This window comes from Periplaneta americana, chromosome 5 (genome assembly GCF_040183065.1).
Source record: "Periplaneta americana isolate PAMFEO1 chromosome 5, P.americana_PAMFEO1_priV1, whole genome shotgun sequence".
Taxonomy (NCBI): domain Eukaryota; kingdom Metazoa; phylum Arthropoda; class Insecta; order Blattodea; family Blattidae; genus Periplaneta; species Periplaneta americana.
The window spans coordinates 5,063,437-5,083,709 of NC_091121.1; the positions used below are offsets into that span (position 1 = coordinate 5,063,437).

The 20,273-nt window shown below is 34.7% G+C and overlaps 1 protein-coding gene across 2 annotated transcripts in view; it reads left to right on the plus strand.

Annotated features, from left to right (window-relative positions):
- Positions 1-20,273, plus strand: part of LOC138699428 (myrosinase 1-like) — a 64,276-nt gene that overhangs the window by 847 nt on the left and 43,156 nt on the right. Inside the window, exons 1-2 of one of the 2 annotated variants that reach the window (XM_069825288.1) lie at positions 15,282-15,447; positions 18,473-18,606. In XM_069825288.1, coding sequence (XP_069681389.1) covers positions 15,288-15,447; positions 18,473-18,606 — 294 coding nt within the window. In that variant the 5' untranslated portion in view covers positions 15,282-15,287. Of the gene's footprint in view, positions 1-15,281; positions 15,448-18,472; positions 18,607-20,273 lie in introns of those variants that run through there. The other variant, XM_069825287.1, reaches the window with a different exon arrangement.

Here is a 20,273-nt window from a genome sequence, read left to right on the forward strand (position 1 = left end):
GTTTCTTTGTTTGCCAACATTTCAAACTGCGCTGGTCTGGACGTCAAAAAAAAAAAAAAAAAAAAAAAAAACAGAAAATTAGAAACCACTCCTATCGATGCATAGCAGTTTCAAATATGACTCGCATTGGCATTCAAGAACAAGAATTAATAAAGATCACTGGTCATAGCTATGCATATTCCCTGAAATCCTATTTACAAATAAATGAAGAGCACCATTCGGAAATCCTGAATAAGTTCAGGAATAAACCATGTACATCAACGAGTTCCACTTCTTTTGAGCACACGTCTAATATAAAACACTAATGCCAACCACTAAAACATTCAAATTTGAAAATTGTAATTTCAATAATTATTTCTTTTAAATCTATTCATGTTTATTTGTTATGTCATCATCGTTAATTAAAACTTTTATTTATTTCATCATCCCTAATTAAAACTTTTCTAACACTTGTTTATATTATTTAGGTTACGTTATAGCTTCTGCTATATGATATTATGGATAGTCACGTATCAGAGATTGTTTAATAATAAGATTTATTGAAAATCATCTGTCAAGTGACGTTGATTACTGGGATCCGAATAATTGAAGTGGAATGCAACTGTTTTAATAAAAATGAAATTGAAAGTCTTCTTGACTAGTAATCGTCCACAGAGTTCAATGAAGATTCCATAGTTGGTACACCTGATAACATTACATAATCATAACACAACACTGCCATCTAGTATGCATCTAGCGTAATATTTGTAATGTTGAGATGGTACAATAATACATTTGAAGACAGTTGTATTTTCGTAAGGCAATTAATATTTTATTGTATTGGAGTACTTCATTACTTCTAATCTTCATATACTTTCTTCTAATCGTGTAATAGTCAATTAAATCACAATCGAGTTTTGATTTTCTCTAGATAAATGAAAACCTCTAGTGAGATTAGTGTTGATAAATGTGTCGCCTTTACTACCGAATGGTCGCTTATAGTCCTAAGGATTAAAATTATTGATATCAGGACTCGCGATCGCCTCTGCAGTTGACCATAAACGTCCGGAATAATATATAACAATTTTATAAATATTAGATCAGAGAAATAATAAAAAATTACACTGTAAATTAACACTGAAACTAGGAGATTAGTCACTGTATGAAATGTAATGATTATGCAATATTTCTATTGAGTCTTTTATACTAATATGCATGCCTATACTATTACCATCAATATTTGAATACTTCGTTTCCAAAACAGTCATTTTGCTCAAAAATTGATTTTGATCCAATAACAGACATATTTCTTACATTCTGAATCCAACGCTAAAGTTATTTTTTCCAATTCCTGCTAATTTCCACTGAAAAATGATATTTAAAAATATAACTTATGTTCCAAAACCTTCTATCATATTACATTTTAATGTAGAAATTGTTGGCAAACTATGAAGTATTCTAATACATTTAGTATTTAAAATGGTATAAAATAACTTTAAGATAAGAATAAAGACGCATTTTTTAAAATTTGTTGGTATATTTCAAAACAAACATTTTTTTCTTCTTCCCGTATAAATAACAAAGTGAAATAGCAAGTTTTGGAAACAAACTAATCAAGGTTCCCATTGCAACGCTTATTAAAACTAACGCATTCATTTCATTAATTCTTATATTGGAAGAACTCTGTCTCTCACGCTCTATTTCTTAAACCGCGTCGGATTGTAAAGAAAATAACGAATTCTTCACAAGAAAAGTAAAGCCAGATACAGTATCTACATCATGGATAGGCTGAAAGGTGGTAGAAGATAATGGAATCTATTATCTTTTGTTCTAAAATCAAATTCGTTACGTGAGAGGAAGTATTTCGGATAATTATAATATTTCTTTGAAAATTCTATTATTTATTAGGCAGTAATTTGGACCCCCGCGGTGAATTCTCGGCCTCATCTCGCCAATAACCACCCCATCACTAATTTCATTAAAATACTGAAAACTACAATTTCTTTGCTTAGGAGATCAATAACGTATGGAGAAATATTGACACCGACAGCCTTTTTACTAGCAGCAAAGAGTGACAGGGAAGGACAAGTCGAACAAACATTGTACGTAATGGAATAGATAATAATATTGCCTGCTATATTATCACACTTTCGACATAGTTTTACATAAGGAGATAAGTTTTTTTCATCTTCGATATCAATATGAACAGTTCCATCGTCACTACAGACACAGTTACCATAATAATCATCAAGGAAAGTTCCACGGTAACAAGCAAAACACCGTTATTAACATAATGACCATTACAATCACCACCATGGCCTCAAAAACAAAACAATAATCGCAATCACCAATGCTATCACCAGAGACCAGAACTTCGGCAGAATGCCTTTTTAAATGTGTTAAATCTATCTTCATTTTGAAAGTAAATCTGTACGAATTATACCTTTGTGATTGAAATGTCACAGTTTTATGTTGCCCTTTTCTGCCTTTTTTTAATATTAATGCCTAATTTACAAAATAAATGCTTTTTTGCCTTCATTTGATTATTTATCTATTATTTATTAATTTATTATTAACAATTCCCTACAGGTATATTTTAATTTATTTCTACAACAACTACAATGAAAGTGACGTCACCGAATGTATATTATTGTCTTTCAGTCAGTTCATATTCTCTTTGCAACAATGAGTGCTGCAGTGCAAAAATGTATAACAGTGAGCGTTTTAATTATCGCTTGTGTTTATTTGACAAGGCAACAATGAGTGCGGGTCTAACGTTACTTTTCTTTCAGTTTTCATTGCGACGTTGTTGTAGCTAGCTAAATATTTCATATCGCAACATATCAGTACAACCAAACACAAAAACGCACTTTCCAAGGCTACTGGGAAGAAAATTTCTTTGCTTCCAACAGTAATTGCAAAATCGAGTCGAAAATCTCAATTTGCATTCGACTTATGTAAAGCTTTTATTGCTGCCGAAATCCCTTTTGTGGAAAGTGCAAGGTTGTGGGTCTAGTACAAGGTTTTTGTAACTGCCTTTTATTGCGTATTTTAGCTATTTATAATGCCTTTTTTCCTGCCTATTTTAGCTATTTATAATGCCTTTTTCCCTGCCTATTTTAGCTATTTATAATGCTTTTTTGCCTGCCTATTTTAGCTATTTATAATGCCTTTTTTCCTGCCTATTTTTGCTATTTATAATGCCTTTTTCCCTGCCTATTTTAGCTATTTATGATGCTTTTTTGCCTGCCTATTTTAGCTATTTATAATGCCTTTTTCCCTGCCTATTTTAGCTATTTATGATGCTTTTTTGCCTGCCTATTTTAGCTATTTATAATGCCTTTTTCCCTGCCTATTTTAGCTATTTATCATGCTTTTTTGCCTGCCTATTTTAGCTATTTATAATGCCTTTTTTCGTGCCTATTTTAGCTATTTATAATGCCTTTTTTCCTGCCTATTTTAGCTATTTATAATGCCTTTTCCCCTGCCTATTTTAGCTATTTATGATGCTTTTTTGCCTGTCTATTTTAGCTATTTATAATGCCTTTTTTCCTGCCTATTTTAGCTATTTATAATGCCTTTTTTCCTGCCTATTTTAGCTATTTATAACTCCTTTTTTCCTGCCTATTTCAGCTATTTATAATGCCTATTTGCCTGCCTATTTTAGCTATTTATAATGCCTTTTTGCCTGCCTATTTTCGCTATTTATAATGCCTTTTTTCCTGCCTATTTTAGCTATTTATAATGCCTTTTAGCCTGCCTATTTTCGCTATTTATAATGCCTTTTTGCCTGCCTATTTTAGCTATTTATAATGCCTTTTTGCCTGCCTATTTTAGCTATTTATAATGCCTTTTTGCCTGCCTATTTTAGCTATTTATAATGCCTTTTAGCCTGCCTATTTTCGCTATTTATAATGCCTTTTTGCCTGCCTATTTTAGCTATTTATAATGCGTTTTTGCCTGCCTATTTTAGCTATTTATAATGCCTTTTTTCCTGCCTATTTTAGCTATTTATAATTCCTTTTTTCCTGCCTATTTCAGCTATTTATAATGCCTATTTGCCTGCCTATTTTAGCTATTTATAATGCCTTTTTGCCTGCCTATTTTAGCTATTTATAATGCCTTTTTTCCTGCCTATTTTAGCTATTTATAATGCCTTTTTCCCTGCCTATTTTAGATATTTATGATGCTTTTTTGCCTGCCTATTTTAGCTATTTATAATGCCTTTTTTCCTGCCTATTTGAGCTATTTATAATGCCTATTTGCCTGCCTATTTTAGCTATTTATAATGCCTTTTTGCCTGCCTATTTTAGCTATTTATAATGCCTTTTTCCCTGCCTATTTTAGATATTTATGATGCTTTTTGCCTGCCTATTTTAGCTATTTATAATGCCTTTTTTCCTGCCTATTTGAGCTATTTATAATGCCTATTTGCCTGCCTATTTTAGCTATTTATAATGCCTTTTTGCCTGCCTATTTTCCCTATTTATAATGCCATTTTTCCTGCCTATTTTAGCTATTTATAATGCTTTTTTGCCTGCCTATTTTAGCTATTTATAATGCCTTTTTGCCTGCCTATTTTAGCTATTTATAATGCCTTTTTACCTGCCTATTTTAGCTATTTATAATGCCTTTTTGCCTGCCTATTTTAGCTATTTATAATGCCTTTTTTCCTGCCTATTTTAGCTATTTATAATGCCTTTTTGCCTGCCTATTTTCGCTATTTATAATGCCTTTTTGCCTGCCTATTTTAGCTATTTATAATGCCTTTTTTCCTGCCTATTTTAGCTATTTATGATGCTTTTTGCCTGCCTATTTTAGCTATTTATAAGCCTTTTTTCCTGCCTATTTTAGCTATTTATAATGCCTTTTTTCCTGCCTATTTTAGCTATTTATAATGCCTTTTTCCCTGCCTATTTTAGATATTTATGATGCTTTCTTTTGCCTGCCCATTTTAATGATTCATAATGCCTAAACTTCCGGTCTCTGGCTATCAACCTTGATACTACAATCTTAATCATCACTACCACAACAACACCTCGAAAACAGAAACTGTTACTATACTATCAAAATCATCATTCCTTCGTCACAATCATCACCAGGGCCTGATTTAGGCAGGAGCCAGTGGTGTCTCTGCTCTGGGAGCCTCAAAATCCAGGATCACACTTTTCTTTAAATGAATTATGCAAATCAAATAGACAACAATTCTGCCAACTGAAAATCAGAATGGAGGAAATAAGCAATTACGTAATGAATTATGATATTAAAAAACGCATCAAAAATCATTTTACTGTTTTTACGTTTAGAGTAATAAATTGATTGTAGAATTTAATGTGTTCAACTTGTAAAAGTTGGCTACCATGTACAGTTGTACATTTTATTCAAATTGTAACAGTACGTCCATTTAAATAATTAATGATGAATTCAACAGCCAAACTCAACAACATTCCCAGTTCTCATCGTATTGAGTGTTAAACCACGTGCCTAGTGCTTGTGTTCCTTTGCAGCTTATCTAATTTTTGTTTGTAAAGGACCGTTACCGATGTAGGCTATAGTGTAGTGTTGAAATGTTTTTATAGGAATGTCCATCGCAATCCTAACCCACGCTGTGGTCTTCTGTAAAATATTACCTCTGTTCTAAAGCTGCTGTACCTAAGAGTCATTACTAGAGGGCAGATTTTTATGTGCTAAAAATTTAAATATATTTATTTTTATGTGCTAAAAAGTACGAAAATATTCGCTAAAAATAAAAAAAATACCTTACTTAGCTTAGGGAATCACAACATGACGTATTGCCTTACTTGATGGACATGAGCGAGAGGCGAGAGATTTGTTTAAATTAAATAATGTTCATACCCGAGCTCTTATTTGTTGTTTCACAAACAAAGCGTGGAATGAAATCATCTTCAGCAACAATAAACATTCCTAATTATGTGTTGCAAGATCTCTCCTCCTTGTCTTTGTTAATTTATTCTGCAATAATAACATTGATATGCTGCCTAGCAGTTCTCAGAACTTGAGGCGATACTATTACGAAAATGGATCACGGATACACCACACAGCGCATAGAAACACGAAGCAACCAAGAATTCTTAAAAAGATAACGTACTTCTGAGTTACATAATTGATTTAGTTTTAAAATGTTTAAAAGTTCTTGTAAAAAACTATTTAATTAAAAAACTCCAAGATTTATGTGTTTATAATAGATTTCCTGAAAATATGTATTTACATAATTTTTTGTGAAAATATGTGTTTTTATGTGAAATAAAATTCGGGTTTTAAACTTGAAACTTCATGATCGGAATTTTTAACTTTGTTAATTGTGTTTTATCACACGCAAAAATGACATTTAATTACATAGGAATCCGCTCCTTAAAGATAACGTACTTCTGAGTGATATAATTGATTTAGTTTTACAATATTTAAAAGTTCTTGTAAACAAATTATTTAAGTAAAAAAACTCAAAGATTTATGTGTTTATAATAAATTTCCTGAAAATATGTATTTACATAATTTTTTTGTGAAAATATATGTTTTTATGTGAAGTAAAATTCGTGTTTTAAACTTGAAACTTGATGTTCGGAATTTTTAACTTTGTTAATTGTGTTTTATCACACGCAAAAAGAATATTTAATTACATAGGAATCCGCTCCCTAGTCATTACTAGCCTTAGGGGTTCTTAAGCACTAAACACGAAATGATAGGATATGAAGTTGTGTTGTTACTGGACCATACACAGCGACGTCGCAGCCTACAATCCCCCCCCCCTTGCACAATCCGTTGACGTTTGCAATCAAACTGTCCTCAAGTGAAGGTTCTTCCGTGTCTCGTACTCTACTGGTAGAGAAAGGTTCTAATGTACAAGCAGAACTACAAATCAAAATATAAAACAATACAGCAATATGCTGAGGAATTCGGTCCTAATTATTTCCATATTAAGGCTATATGATAGAATGCAAACTGTGTAATTCAGTAATAAGCCGGAACAACATATTTAATACTGAACAGCATTGCCTGGTAAAAGACATCGTGAATAAATTCAAGCGAACGCAGGAAGGAATAATGCCCTCTACCGCAAATCCAAGCAAACAATCCGAATTTTTTTCAGACTTGCACCACATGATGGTACGGGTTGATATTCCGTTAAAGAAATAACAAAAATCCAGGTATTGTACTCGTATATATTGTACTCGTATATATTGCATTACGATTAGAATAGATGACGAAGTGAGAAGTAGAAGACGAGTTTTAATCCCTTTTCTTAAAGCAGCACGAAGGAATGGACAATTCGCGAAACTCATCAAGGACAAAATTAAGATAAACAATTTGGTTTTTAGTGTAGACGAGTGCTTAGTAACGTTAAAGGAACCGATCGTAGACTCAGAAGAAAAGGAAAGGAACATAAACATTTTGAAAGAAAAAATCAAGACTATTGTATCTAAAGGCGAGGTTAGTGGCAAAAGTATGGTGAGTGTACGCGAGTCAATTGTAAACGTATCAAACTCAGCGAAAATTTCCGGAAAGAAGGCAGTGACGTCAACTGAAGAAGAAACAGGAGTGACGCGAACTGGTATTCAGCAAGCTCAGCAGAACAAGACCTCAATGCAAGCGAATGGAAACAGTGGACATCAGATGGGAGCAATTCCGAAGCGGGTGAAGGAACTAAGATCTAAATCGAGGCTGACGAGAAGTAGAGTAACGCAAATAGGAGATAGTTCAGGGAACAGTGATGAAGGAAGAGGGGAAAACAAGGTGAAAAAACAGTATGACTTAAGGAAATGGTGTGGAGGGGAAAAATCGAGAGAAAAGAAAACTAAGACCTAAAAAGTAGCTATGTGGAGAAGGGAGTAGTGAAAAGTGCAAATAATCAGAGATGTAGAGTGAGGGGGGTTACAGTACTTTTGGTATAATGATGGGTTAGGAGTAAAGTAGAGGAATAATTGATGAAAGACAAGAAAAGACTAGTGGAAGAATTGCAACAATAAATTAAAAATAAGTAATGTCCGAATTGACTTGTACGAGAGGCGTGTAAAACGGTGAGACGACACTGGATACTACTAATGTGAAGTGCCGTCTCACCGAAAGATATATTGCTTAAAGATAAATACAGGGACATCATTTTATTTTTACTAACATTTTTAATATCAACTTGCCTATACCTCTGGATCAACGCCGTTTGCTACCCCTTTCCACGACTGGAGTTCGACGATACTCAAGTAATATACAAACAAATCACTTTACTATGTATAGGAGGGAAGAAAAGTAATTAGTTCATCCATTTACGTAAACTAGGAAATATTGCGCTTTTGAGTTTGATCATTTTCATTAGGTTTTTGTTTAATCAAAATACAGTACATTATTAACAATGAGTGCTTTTACTCACGAACTGAGCTGTCCATGCGGACGTATTCATTATGCAGTGTATGTTACTGTCTACAGCACATTAGCGTACAATATAGAGAATGAAGTTAAATTTAAAAATAATCATAATATGGATGTTTAAACACATTTTTGAAAATGGTGGCCGTTCATTTCGATACAGGCTTCAGTTCTAATGTGCATATTATCGCACTATACGTGGTACAGTCATTAAGTTCTAATACTGAGCGCATAGTGGCGTTGTGGTGCACTATAGCGCATAGGTGGCGCCATGGTATGATACCTCGTCAGTTAGTCTCTCGACCCAACAAGAGACAGTTGAGTACATGCACTGTAAGCAGAACTACGGTCTTTGTTGTGACGGTGATTTGAATGCGCGCGTCGGAACTCGAGTATGTTGCAGTTTGAGCAACGGGCAAACGTCACGTTCTGTCAGAAATTAGGCGAAACTGCTATAACCGATCATAACTGGAGACGAAACATGGTGTTTCCTTTACGATCCGTAACTGAAGCGACAATCCGCCACCTGGAAAACGCCATTATTTCCACCACAGAAAAATCCGCAACAAGACAGGTCAAAAGGCAAGGTGATGCTTTAACAGTTTTTTTTTATTCAAATGGAATTGTTCACATAGAATTCATCCCACAAGGTGCAACTGTAGACAAGATCCTCTACAAAGAGATTCTTGGCCGTTTAAGCAATTCAATTCGTCGTAAGCGTCCTGAGCTTTGGCATAGGAAGAATTGGCTGTTGCTACACGACAACGCCCCTGCACATCGCTCCATCCTTGTCCATGAGGAACTTGCAAGGCAACAGGTCGCTGTTTTGCCACACCCTCCGTACTCACCTGATCTCGCACCATGCGATTTTTTTTCTCTTTTCCCTCATGAAATCAATCCTACGAGGGCGTAATTTTTATGCGGCCGAAAAGGTCATGACTGCCACAAGAGAAGCCGTACGGCATCTTCCTGCCAACATCTTTCAGCGGTGCTTCCAGCAGCTACACCAACGTTGGCAGACGTGCATAGCGGCCAACGGCGACTGTATTAAGGGAGGATGTCGATCTGTTTAAGTGTACGCCGTATCACGCGGCATCTTCTGAGACATCCAGATTCTTGTGGGTGCCTACCCTTCAGGCGTCAGTGTCAGAACTTAATGACTGTACCACGTAGACTACTGTGTTGTAATTCCAATTACCAGGTTCGTACTTCGTGTCAGTAACTCATGTTGAAATAATTCTGTACCTACTCTATAAAAGAGTACTTTACGTACTGTAAATTCAATCTTCAATTCTGCCCGATCTGAAAAGGTAAAATTACTCAGACATACTATCTACTGTCCGTCCAAGTGGTTATGTCGTAGAAAGGGAGGAAATCACGTGACAGTTAATACCTTAACGAGGCCCTTTTATTATTTAAGTTATTTTAAACAGTTGCATAATACTACGTAGACGTCCAATTCCTGACAGAAATTAATGTTCTCAGAAAAGAGCTAGACAGCCCAGCCACTAGCTGGCGAATAAGAGATGGTGGGGGAAACCGGGATGCGACGTAGGCAAATGGACGACAGTACCTGTGCGAAAATGATTCAATATTGACAGCTCTTTCGTCACTGGAAAATCGCGAACATATTTTTGGTACGTATTGTTTACTATGACCGTAAGGCTACTGTATATGCGGTTGGATCTGTGTGGAGGACGGTTGAACTTCATTAGTAGATGGGGTGGGAGTGAAGTACATGCAAAAACTCAGGTACAATAAAAATTGAAGTAAAAATAAAATGATGTCCCTGTATATACATTCATTCATGTATTGCATTTGTTGCAAATAAGTCCATACCAAATATGTAAAGTTGTGGTACCATTTAGTATATGGGTAGTTGATAGTAATAATATTTATCTGTTGTTTATTAACTCGACTGTACACACTATTCGCCCTTGTTTACTTGATTACGTGCCCGTCAATCACTCATACACTCCATGTTTGAATTCTTAGTACTGACGTAATGTTGTGAGTGAAGACAACTTTATGCTAACTGCTTAAGAACTCTTAAGCCTGGTCATTACCATTTTGTTTACTACTTTCTAAGATATAATAATTTATGAAATGGCCGTAACTTTGCTATGAAGAGGGATAAACTAATTGCTCTTGATAAAATAGGATTCCTACTAAAAAAAATTCAATAATGAAGCACTGGCAGTTCGAAATTTTAAGTGATGTTAATATATACAGGGACATCATTTTATTTTCAATAACATTTTAATATTAACCTGGCTATACCTTTGGATCAACGATTAAGAACCGGAAACACCGTTTGCTACTCCCTTCCACGACTGGAGTTCGATGATACTGGCGTAATATACAAATGAATCACTTTACCAGGTATAGGAGGGAAGAAAAGTAGTTCATCCATTTACGTAAACTAGGAAATATCACGTTTTATAGTTTGATAATTTTCATTAGGTTTTTCTTTAATCAAAATACAGTACAGTATTAACAATGAGTGTTTTTACTCACGAACTGAGCTATCCATCCGGACTTATTCATTATGCAGTGTATATTATACTGTCTACAGCACATTAGCGTACAATATAGAGAATGAAGTTAAATTGAAAAATAATCATAATATGGATATTTAAACACATTTTCGAAAATGGTGGCCTTTCATTTCGATACAGGCTTCAGTTCTAATGTGTGTAATTCCAATTACCAGTTTCGTCCTTCGTACTAGTAACTCATGTTGAAATAATTCTGTATCTACTCTGTAAAGGAGTACCTTACGTACTGCAAATTCAATCTTCACTTCTGCTCGATCCGAAAAGATAAAATTACTCGGACTGTCCGTCCAAGTGGTTATGTCGCAGGATCGTAGAAAGGAAGGAAATCACGTGACAGCTAATTACTTAACGAGGCCCTTTTATTTAAGTTATTTTAAACAGTTGTATGGGTATAATATTACGTAGACGTCCAATTCCTAACAGAAATTAATGTTCTCAGAAAAGAGCTAAGACAGGCTAGCCACTAGCCTTTACAGAGAGGCGAATAGCAGCTGGTGGGGAAAATCGGAATGCGACGTAGGCAAACGGACGACAGTACCTGTGCGAAAATGATGCAATATGGAAAGCCCTTTTGTCACTGGAAAACGCGAACATATTTTTGGAACGTACTGTTTACTATGACCGTAAGGCTACTATGACTGTATATGCGGTCTTGGATCTGTGTGGAGGACGGTTGAACTTCATTAGTAGAAGGGGTGGGAGTGAAGTACATTAAAAAACTCAGACACAATAAAAATTGAAGTAAAAATCAAATGATGTCCCTGTAGTTGCACATGCACTGAAATACAGGGACATCACTTAATTTTTACCAACATTTTTAACATTAACCTGGCTATACTCGGAAAAACTGTTGCCCCCTTCCATTACAGGAGTTTGATGTTACTAGTGCAATATGTAAACAAATCATTTTACTAGGTATAGGAGGACAGAAAAGTAGTGTATCCATTTATGTTGTAGGGAAATACGATATTACAATTTTCAATTTGATCACCACTTTTACGGAATTTATCAAAGTACAGCAGAGTAGTAACATTTTTTTTTCAAAAACTCAACTTTTCAGGTGGCAATGTTCGTTATGCAATGTCTACTGTATTTAGCATATTAATTATTGATGTTAACATACAATATAGAGAGTGCATTTAAATTGAGGGGGTCATAAGTAAAGGGCGTTAAGTGCACTTAAGTTTCTTTTGAGAAAATGGGGTTTAAATATTTAAGCTTTCGTAAAATCGGTGAAATTTTTATTTAAATTTTAATATGTGATGCGATTAAAATATCCCTTTGCCACTAAAATTTTAGATACTTTAGCTTACACTGGATGCACTTAACTCATGTTATTACAAATGTCACTAACATTCCTTTGCTTCTAGCCACCTCAATTCAAAATAAGCTAATCTGAATTTTTAAACAAGTTGCTGAAAATGGTTGCCGTTCATTACAATGCAGGCTTCAATTCTTTACGCATATTATTAAAAACATTTTGAAGCATATTCTCTGAAATTGAATTTATCGTTTCTTGAATATAATTTTTTAGTACGATATTATTAATATAGGTTCTTTCTTCTATAGAAAACGCATCATATTTATGAAACACACTATACACTGCAGTGTTTACTTCACTGCTTGAAGATTCGAATGCAACAGCAGCCGTAAGTTTGTGTGTCTGACGGGAGCAAGGACATTAGTGAAGGGGTGGGAATGAAGTACATTCAGAAATGCAGGTACAATTAAAATGCAAGTAAAAATAAAATGATGTTCCTGTACTTCTTTAACACCCACTTTTCCTGTCAGAGCTTAGCTGCGATCAAGAACCGGGTAGGAACTCAGATAACACCGCTACATATTAAGGGTTGCAGGACATTTTAATAGCTACACTCACTTGTATTGTAATCAGCTTTTATCGTCCAGACGCATTCAAGATATCGTAGGCAAGAGTAGCGGAGTTTGCAATAAAACAAGATCAACTATTATGATTTCTTATTATTAAGAGTTTTGCAGTATGCAAACCATATTCAAATGACGTCACTTCAGTTTGAAATGATGTAAAAGTCACTGGCGGATTGTTCTAGTTAGTTCGCCCGTCTACCTGAAGCGAAGTCCAGCTTAAGACGATCACATAATTATATACAACATGAAGTAGTCCTTCTGCCATTGTTAAGCAGTATTGCCTCATGACGTGTTTTACAAACATATCAATAAATATGGACACTATATAAAACATATATGAAATAAATTAATGAGGATGAATATATAAAAATAAATACATGACTAATAAATAGATAAATTATGAATATGGGCGTCCAAAGACAACACTGCGGGTATGGTTCAAGTCAGCCGTGACGAGAACGTGACTCGCGAGACATTGTGGCTCGCAGTGATAGCTGTGCATTTCGCTTGCTTCTAACCTCCGCCAACCCCCACTCTCTCACTCACTGGAGTCAAACTCCGTTCCATTTGTATTTGTCTCTGACCTGCCAATGGCATATGTCTCTCTCGAAACCATGTACGAAAGTTCCAAGTAGGATGGGAGGACGCATTTTTTTTGCTGTCAATATGATGAGAATATTAAATGTATGATTTGTTCACAAGTATTACGAGGAAAACGGTTGTATAACATAAAACGGCATTATGAGTTACTACATGTTACTGATGAAACATTAAAAGGTTAAGTCATATATGAGCCTTGTTGTCAGCATCTTGGAGCACAATACCACATCACACATTTGACAGTTTTTGGGCTCATGTTCGGTGCCCGTGGCACGATCCCACGTGAAACTTTAAATCAACTGAAACAATATAAAATTTCTGATGCAACGATTGATGTTAAAATCATCCTTAGCTATAATTAGTAATCATTTGTACCCAACAAAATTTATATTGTAAATGATTTCCTACGTTTTCTTATCTTAATGTTTTTTCTTTTTCTTTCCAAGTGTCACAAAATTGTTTTGTTTACTTATTATTCGTTATGAATTGATTAGTAGGCCGATCTAGCGAACCCTTATTTAGGGCGGCTTTTGTTTCTACAAATTATCTTGTTGTTGTTGTCATCATCATCATCATCATCATTATCATCATCATCATCATCTCTGTAAGTCGACCCTTTTTCAGCAGATGTACGAATAATGCGGTTAGCTCTTCAATTTGAACTCACTGATTTACTATGTGATGTCAAATGAAAGCTAGATGTAAGGACTTGACAAGTGTTGAACTTTCAAATCTTTGCCAAAAAATAAATATCCGAAGCTTCGTTCTTTCGCTTGCTCTGTTGAAGCCATGTTCGCTACAACTTACGTTTGTGAAAAATAATTTTCAACAATTAAAATAGTAAAAACCAAATTTAGATCACGACTGACAGACATACCTTCGTGATCAATTACGACTGGCAGTAAGTGACATAATTCCTGATTTTGAAACTTTGTCGCGGAGACATTCTGAAGACAGTTAATTTTAGGTTGTGATATTAATTTATTATTCATTTCTTTCTTCGTTACACGTACTAAACATTAGTTTGTAGCCTTATACTGTATAAAATTATATTTAAGTGCTTGACGTAAGGAAAATGAAAATCCGTTAATAAGTCAGACAGTTGCTTCACTTCCCCTTCGGGTGTCCGCCTCCCTCCATAGGTGCTATGCACGTTGCAGGTTACACAGTGGCTCGGCGCACGATAGCATTTTCGCTAACGCTCGTTTAAGTGCAAAGGAATACAAATTATTAGAATTGCTTAAAAATTACTTCGTAGGATAATAATGAATAAAATAAAATAAATAACATACATAACTTACTTACTTACAAATGGCTTTTAAGGAACCCGCATGTTCATTGCCGCCCTCACATAAGCCCGCCATCGATAACAAAATAAATAAATGGAGAATACATAAATGAGTAAATAAAATAAAACATTATAAATAGATTAGGATAAATATATAAAAATAAATTATTAATAAATAGATAAATACATAAATAATAAGGGCATAGGAACAGAACACTGTGGGTATGCTTTAAGTGGAAAGGAATACAAATTATTAGAATTTTTGCTTACAAATTACTTCTCAAATTGTCCAACTTTGTGATAATAACGAACAACTGGGACGGACAACAACTGATTCTATTGTTTATCAGTATCCTGTAATTTCTTTGTGGGTAATAAAATATAATGTTAACGGTACAGCAAATGCACATGACTTGGTGAAACGTAAGTGTAGCAAACTTGAACTATTATTGTAATAAGTTGTGACATTATTTCCCTTGTAAAATACGTCATTAAGCGATACCGTTTTTCAATGGCATGAGAACTTCCTATTCTATATAATTATATGCTCGCCTTAAGCTGTGCTCCACTCACGACACAGGGCCGAAGTCGTAACCATGGCAATGTATAGTTTCATCGCCATCATGGTTCTGTCCCTGAAAGGGCACGTTCTGGGGGACCAGAGCGAGGAAAATCTTAACTACACTTTTCCTGAGGGGTTCATGTTCGGGGCGGCTACATCTGCATATCAAATTGAGGGTGCCTGGAATGTTAGCGGTGAGTTCATAGAATTGAGTCGCCCAGAATCAAACTGCGCTTCTCCCAATTTATGAAACATGAGATTATGGTATGTTTCAGTGCAGAATTATTACAGGAAATGTGATAAACTGGAGTCAAACTGTAATTTATCTGCCTTGACTTTAGTAGTAAAATCACTGTTTGGAGTCTAACTGCAATAGTTTTTTTTTTTCCTTTTGTGACAAATCAGATTTTTTGATAAAGTGCAGTTTGATTCTAGAGCGACTCAATTATGTGCACCTTACTAATTACGTCATAATATCATCATCGCCATACAAGGATTAAGCCATAGGCTCTTCCGGTTTCATGAAAGCTAGAATTGTTAAAATTGTTCAGTCCATCTTCTGTGTGGGCGTCCAATATTTCTCTTTCCATGAGGTCTATAATTTAACAGCAGTTTTGGAAATCTTTCTTCTGGCATTCTATCAATATGTAGTTTCCAGGCGTTCCTATATTTAACTATTCGATCAGTCAGTTTGAAAATATTTAATTCTTTTCTTATAACTTCATTTCGTTTTTTATCTAGTGGAGTATATCCTGCTATATTTCTTAGAAATCTCATCTCTATTGCTTCCAATCTTTGTTCTTGTCTCTTGGTGATCGTCTAACATTCTGATCCATACATTAATATAGGAACAGCCATTACTTTATAAAATTTCATTTTTGTTTCTATCATCGTATTTTTAAGGGTTATTTTAATAGTGCCACACATCAGATTAAATGTATTTATTTTGTCATTAATATATTCACTTTGAATATAGGATAAGTTAAACCTAAATATTTAAAACTATTCACTTGCTCTAAAATTGTATTATCAATTACTATTTTTGCTCTTAAGGAATCATGTCCTTTAAATGCTAAAATTTTAGTTTTATTCTTTGATATTTTTAAATTATAATTGGCACTTATTTCTTCCAATGTAAAAATGGCTCTTTGTAAATTATCTTCATAACTGGATATCACTACTTGATCATCTGCAAATAGTATTGTATTTAACAATTTATTAATTATTTTGAAATGTCCATTTAAACTGATCTGCCATTTTAAACTGACTTCGTCTATGTATAAATTAAATAAAGAAGGTGATAAAGTACACCCTTGTCTGACACCACGATTTGTTACTACCTCTTTTTTGCTCTTTTGATTTAAACCCATTTCAATTACAATATAATATAATATAATACTTAATAATATACTCAATTATTATCAAGTCACATTTCTGTGTAGAGTGAAAAATGCAAAATTTGCATATGTAATATCCTAACTAACTTGTAAATTACTAGTTGACTAGTTTCGGCTTTATTTCAGCCATCTTCAGAACTAGTGAGGTCCTTGCTTCTTCCGGTTTCTTCCGTTGATTTGCTGGAGGGTGCGTTCGTGTATGATAATGTAGTGTGTGTGTTCTGAAATTTAATTGTGCACAGCTGTTTTGCACTGGACAGCTGTCAGTATTGTTCATGAGCAAAGCCACTCTGCACTCCTCCACGGATAGATCAGTTGCCCGGACCTGTTTTAGAACAGCCTAAGTCTATTGAAAGTTATGACGAATATAATTGTAATCCTATGCAATTGCCAGAACAATGGATGGAGTCCATAATCGTACCTATCTTTAAGAAGGGGACAAGACTAACTGTAGTAACTTTCGAGGAATATCACTTTTGTTGACGTCGTACAAAATTTTGTCCAATATTCTTTTGAGAAGATTAACTCCATATGTAGATGAAATTATTGGGGATCATCAGTGTGGTTTTAGGCGTAATAGATCAACTATTGACCAGATATTTTGTATTCGAAATATAATGGAGAAAAAATGGGAGTATAAGTGTACAGTGCATCAGATATTTATAGATTTCAAAAAGGCATATGACTCGGTTAAGAGAGAAGTTCTATATGCTATTCTTATTGAATTTGGTATTCCCAAGAAACTAGTTCGATTAATTAAAATGTGTCTCAGTGAAACGTACAGCAGAGTTCGTATAGGTCAGTTTCTGTCACATGCGTTTCCAATTCACTGCGGGCTAAAGCAAGGAGATGCACTATCACCTTTACTTTTTAACTTTGCTCTGGAATATGCCATTAGGAAAGTCCAGGATAACAGAGAGGGTTTGAAATTGAACGGTTACATCAGGTGCTTGTCTATGCGGATGACGTGAATATGTTAGGAGAAAATGCACAAACGATTAGGGAAAACGCGGAAATTCTAGTTGAAGCAAGTAAAGGGATATGGTTGGAAGTAAATCCCGAAAAGAATAAGTATATGATTATGTCTCGTGACCAGAATATTGTACGAAATGGAAATATAAAAATTGGAAATTTATCTTTTGACGAGGTGGAGAAGTTCAAATCTCTTGAAGCAACAGTAACAAATATAAATGACACTCGGGAGGAAATTAAACGGAGAATAAATATGGGAAATGCGTGTTATTATTCGGTTGAGAAGCTTTTATCATCGAGTCTGTTGTCGAAAAATCTGAAAGTTAGAATTTATAAAACAGTTATATTACCGGTTGTTCTTTATGGTTGTGAAACTTGGACTCTCACTTTGAGAGAGGAACATAGGTGAAGGGTGTTTGAGAATAGGGTGCTTAGGAAGATATTTGGGGCTAAGAGGGATGGAGTTACAGGAGAATGGAGAAAGTTACACAACACAGAACTGCACGCATTGTATTCTTCACCTGACATAATTAGGAAGATTAAATCCAGACGTTTGAGATGGGCAGGGCATGTAGCACGTATGGGCGAATCCAGAAATGCATATAGAGTGTTAGTTGGGAGGCCGGAGGGAAAAAGACCTTTAGGGAGGCCGAGACGTAGATGGGAATATAATATGAAAATGGATTTGAGGGAGGTGGGATATGATAGAGAATGGATTAATCTTGCTCAGGATAGGGACCGATGGCGGGCTTATGTGAGGGCGGCAATGAACCTCCGGGTTCCTTAAAAGCCAGTAAGTAAGTAAGTATGCATTGCATTGCACATATAAAGTGAAATTATTCGTTTTCAGGTAAGGGAGAGAACGTGTGGGACACATTGACTCACAACTTCCCAGGCTACATAGCTGATCATTCCACCGGCGATGAGGCGGACTTATCCTATTACCTGTACAAGGAAGACACCAAAGCTCTGAAAGACATGGGGGTAGAGTATTTTAATAATTTTAGTTATAGCGTTCCTCCAGGTATGATATTTTACTTTAAAATTGTAGTTACCCTGAGGCGTGCGTATTTTAACCTCAGGTTGTTAGATGGGCTGGGATTGTACACTGTTCCAAATGATTTGTGTTGTTGCTATTTGGACTAGGTACAACATTTTAATGTAGTCTTGGTGTTGATATTTTGGGTGCAATGTTTTAACGAAGCGGTGATCAAAACTCGAACTGCAGTGATTACATGCGACAGACAGCCTATGAAGTAAGGAGACGGAGGAGGGGTACTTGGCACGAAAACTACAACCAGTGGTGGTTCCTGTACTAACATCTTGATCAAGCCCGCGGATAAAAATCTTAAGCTTTGCTGTATCAGTAATGTCACTGCTGTCATCAAGAGCCAGTGAATAATATACGATTTTTATTGCTTCTATTTTAACTTTCCTCTTGAATATAATTAGGAATTTTTCTGAATTATTCTCTCGATACTTGGTCGAGAAATTCTTATTGACAAGTTAATTAAACTATTTTCACTATTATTCTTTTGAGAAATTCTGTTCTATTAAAAGACTTTAGAGCACTAGATATTTCAAACCCCATCAGGTAGCTGACTTCCTTACATTTATTTATCTCATCTGTCTCTTTCTGGCTTCCTGGCGTTTAACAGGTCGTTGGTACGTAATATTGAATCAGTTTTTCGACAATATTATTATTAATGAATAACTAACAAATAGTTATCCTCATCTAAAGATTAAGAAGATTAAAACTGAGATAAAACCTAATAATTTTATCCTTCTAGGGAGAAGATCTAAAAATATCAATATTCTTGCACGTACAGAAGAATTATAGAAACACATACCTAGCGGTGAATAATAATAATAATAATAATAATAATAATAATAATAATACATTATTCAGCGTGGCAATTAATGTTTCTATATACTTCTAATTGAACCGTTGAGCAAAGTAAACATATTACATATTCTCCGACAGAACAACAAAAAATTCTCTTTCTCATTCTTTACGAAACCACGTCTTACTGCTTGTAGAGACTGAGTTTGTAGAGCTACATGATACCGCCACGGCTTTCATTCAGTAGCTACATGAATGAAACACACAGCAATGTACAGGAAACTCCTCGTACCCTTTTGAATGTCTGTGATTACACGATGTAAGCCTCGAAATTTTATACGCTCAATATACGTCATTTCTGCAATCGTATACGATTTTCAGATTTAGTATAACTATTACCATTACAGGTAATTAACAATACTACATAGCAGCTGCATTTTGTGCATTGAAATATCGCTTTCCTGATAATTTCCACAAATATCAATAGTTCTGCGTCATTATTTTTTCTATTTGTTCCTGAATGTGATATGAACAACATGACCTATAATCTTTGAAATACCTTTACTAGAAACATATTTTTAAAATTTTTATAAAACAATTGTATGCCAATGGATACCATCCCACTGTGGAATCCTGGGAAACGATAATGCGGATGCACTAGCAAAGAAGGGCAGCACTGCTACTTACAGACCTGTTACTAAATCTATGTATTACTCTGTGGAAAGATTTATTAAATCTACATATTTAGACTTCAACAAACAAAATTTGATAACACAATCTCAAGGGAAAAAATGGAACTCTCTGGATC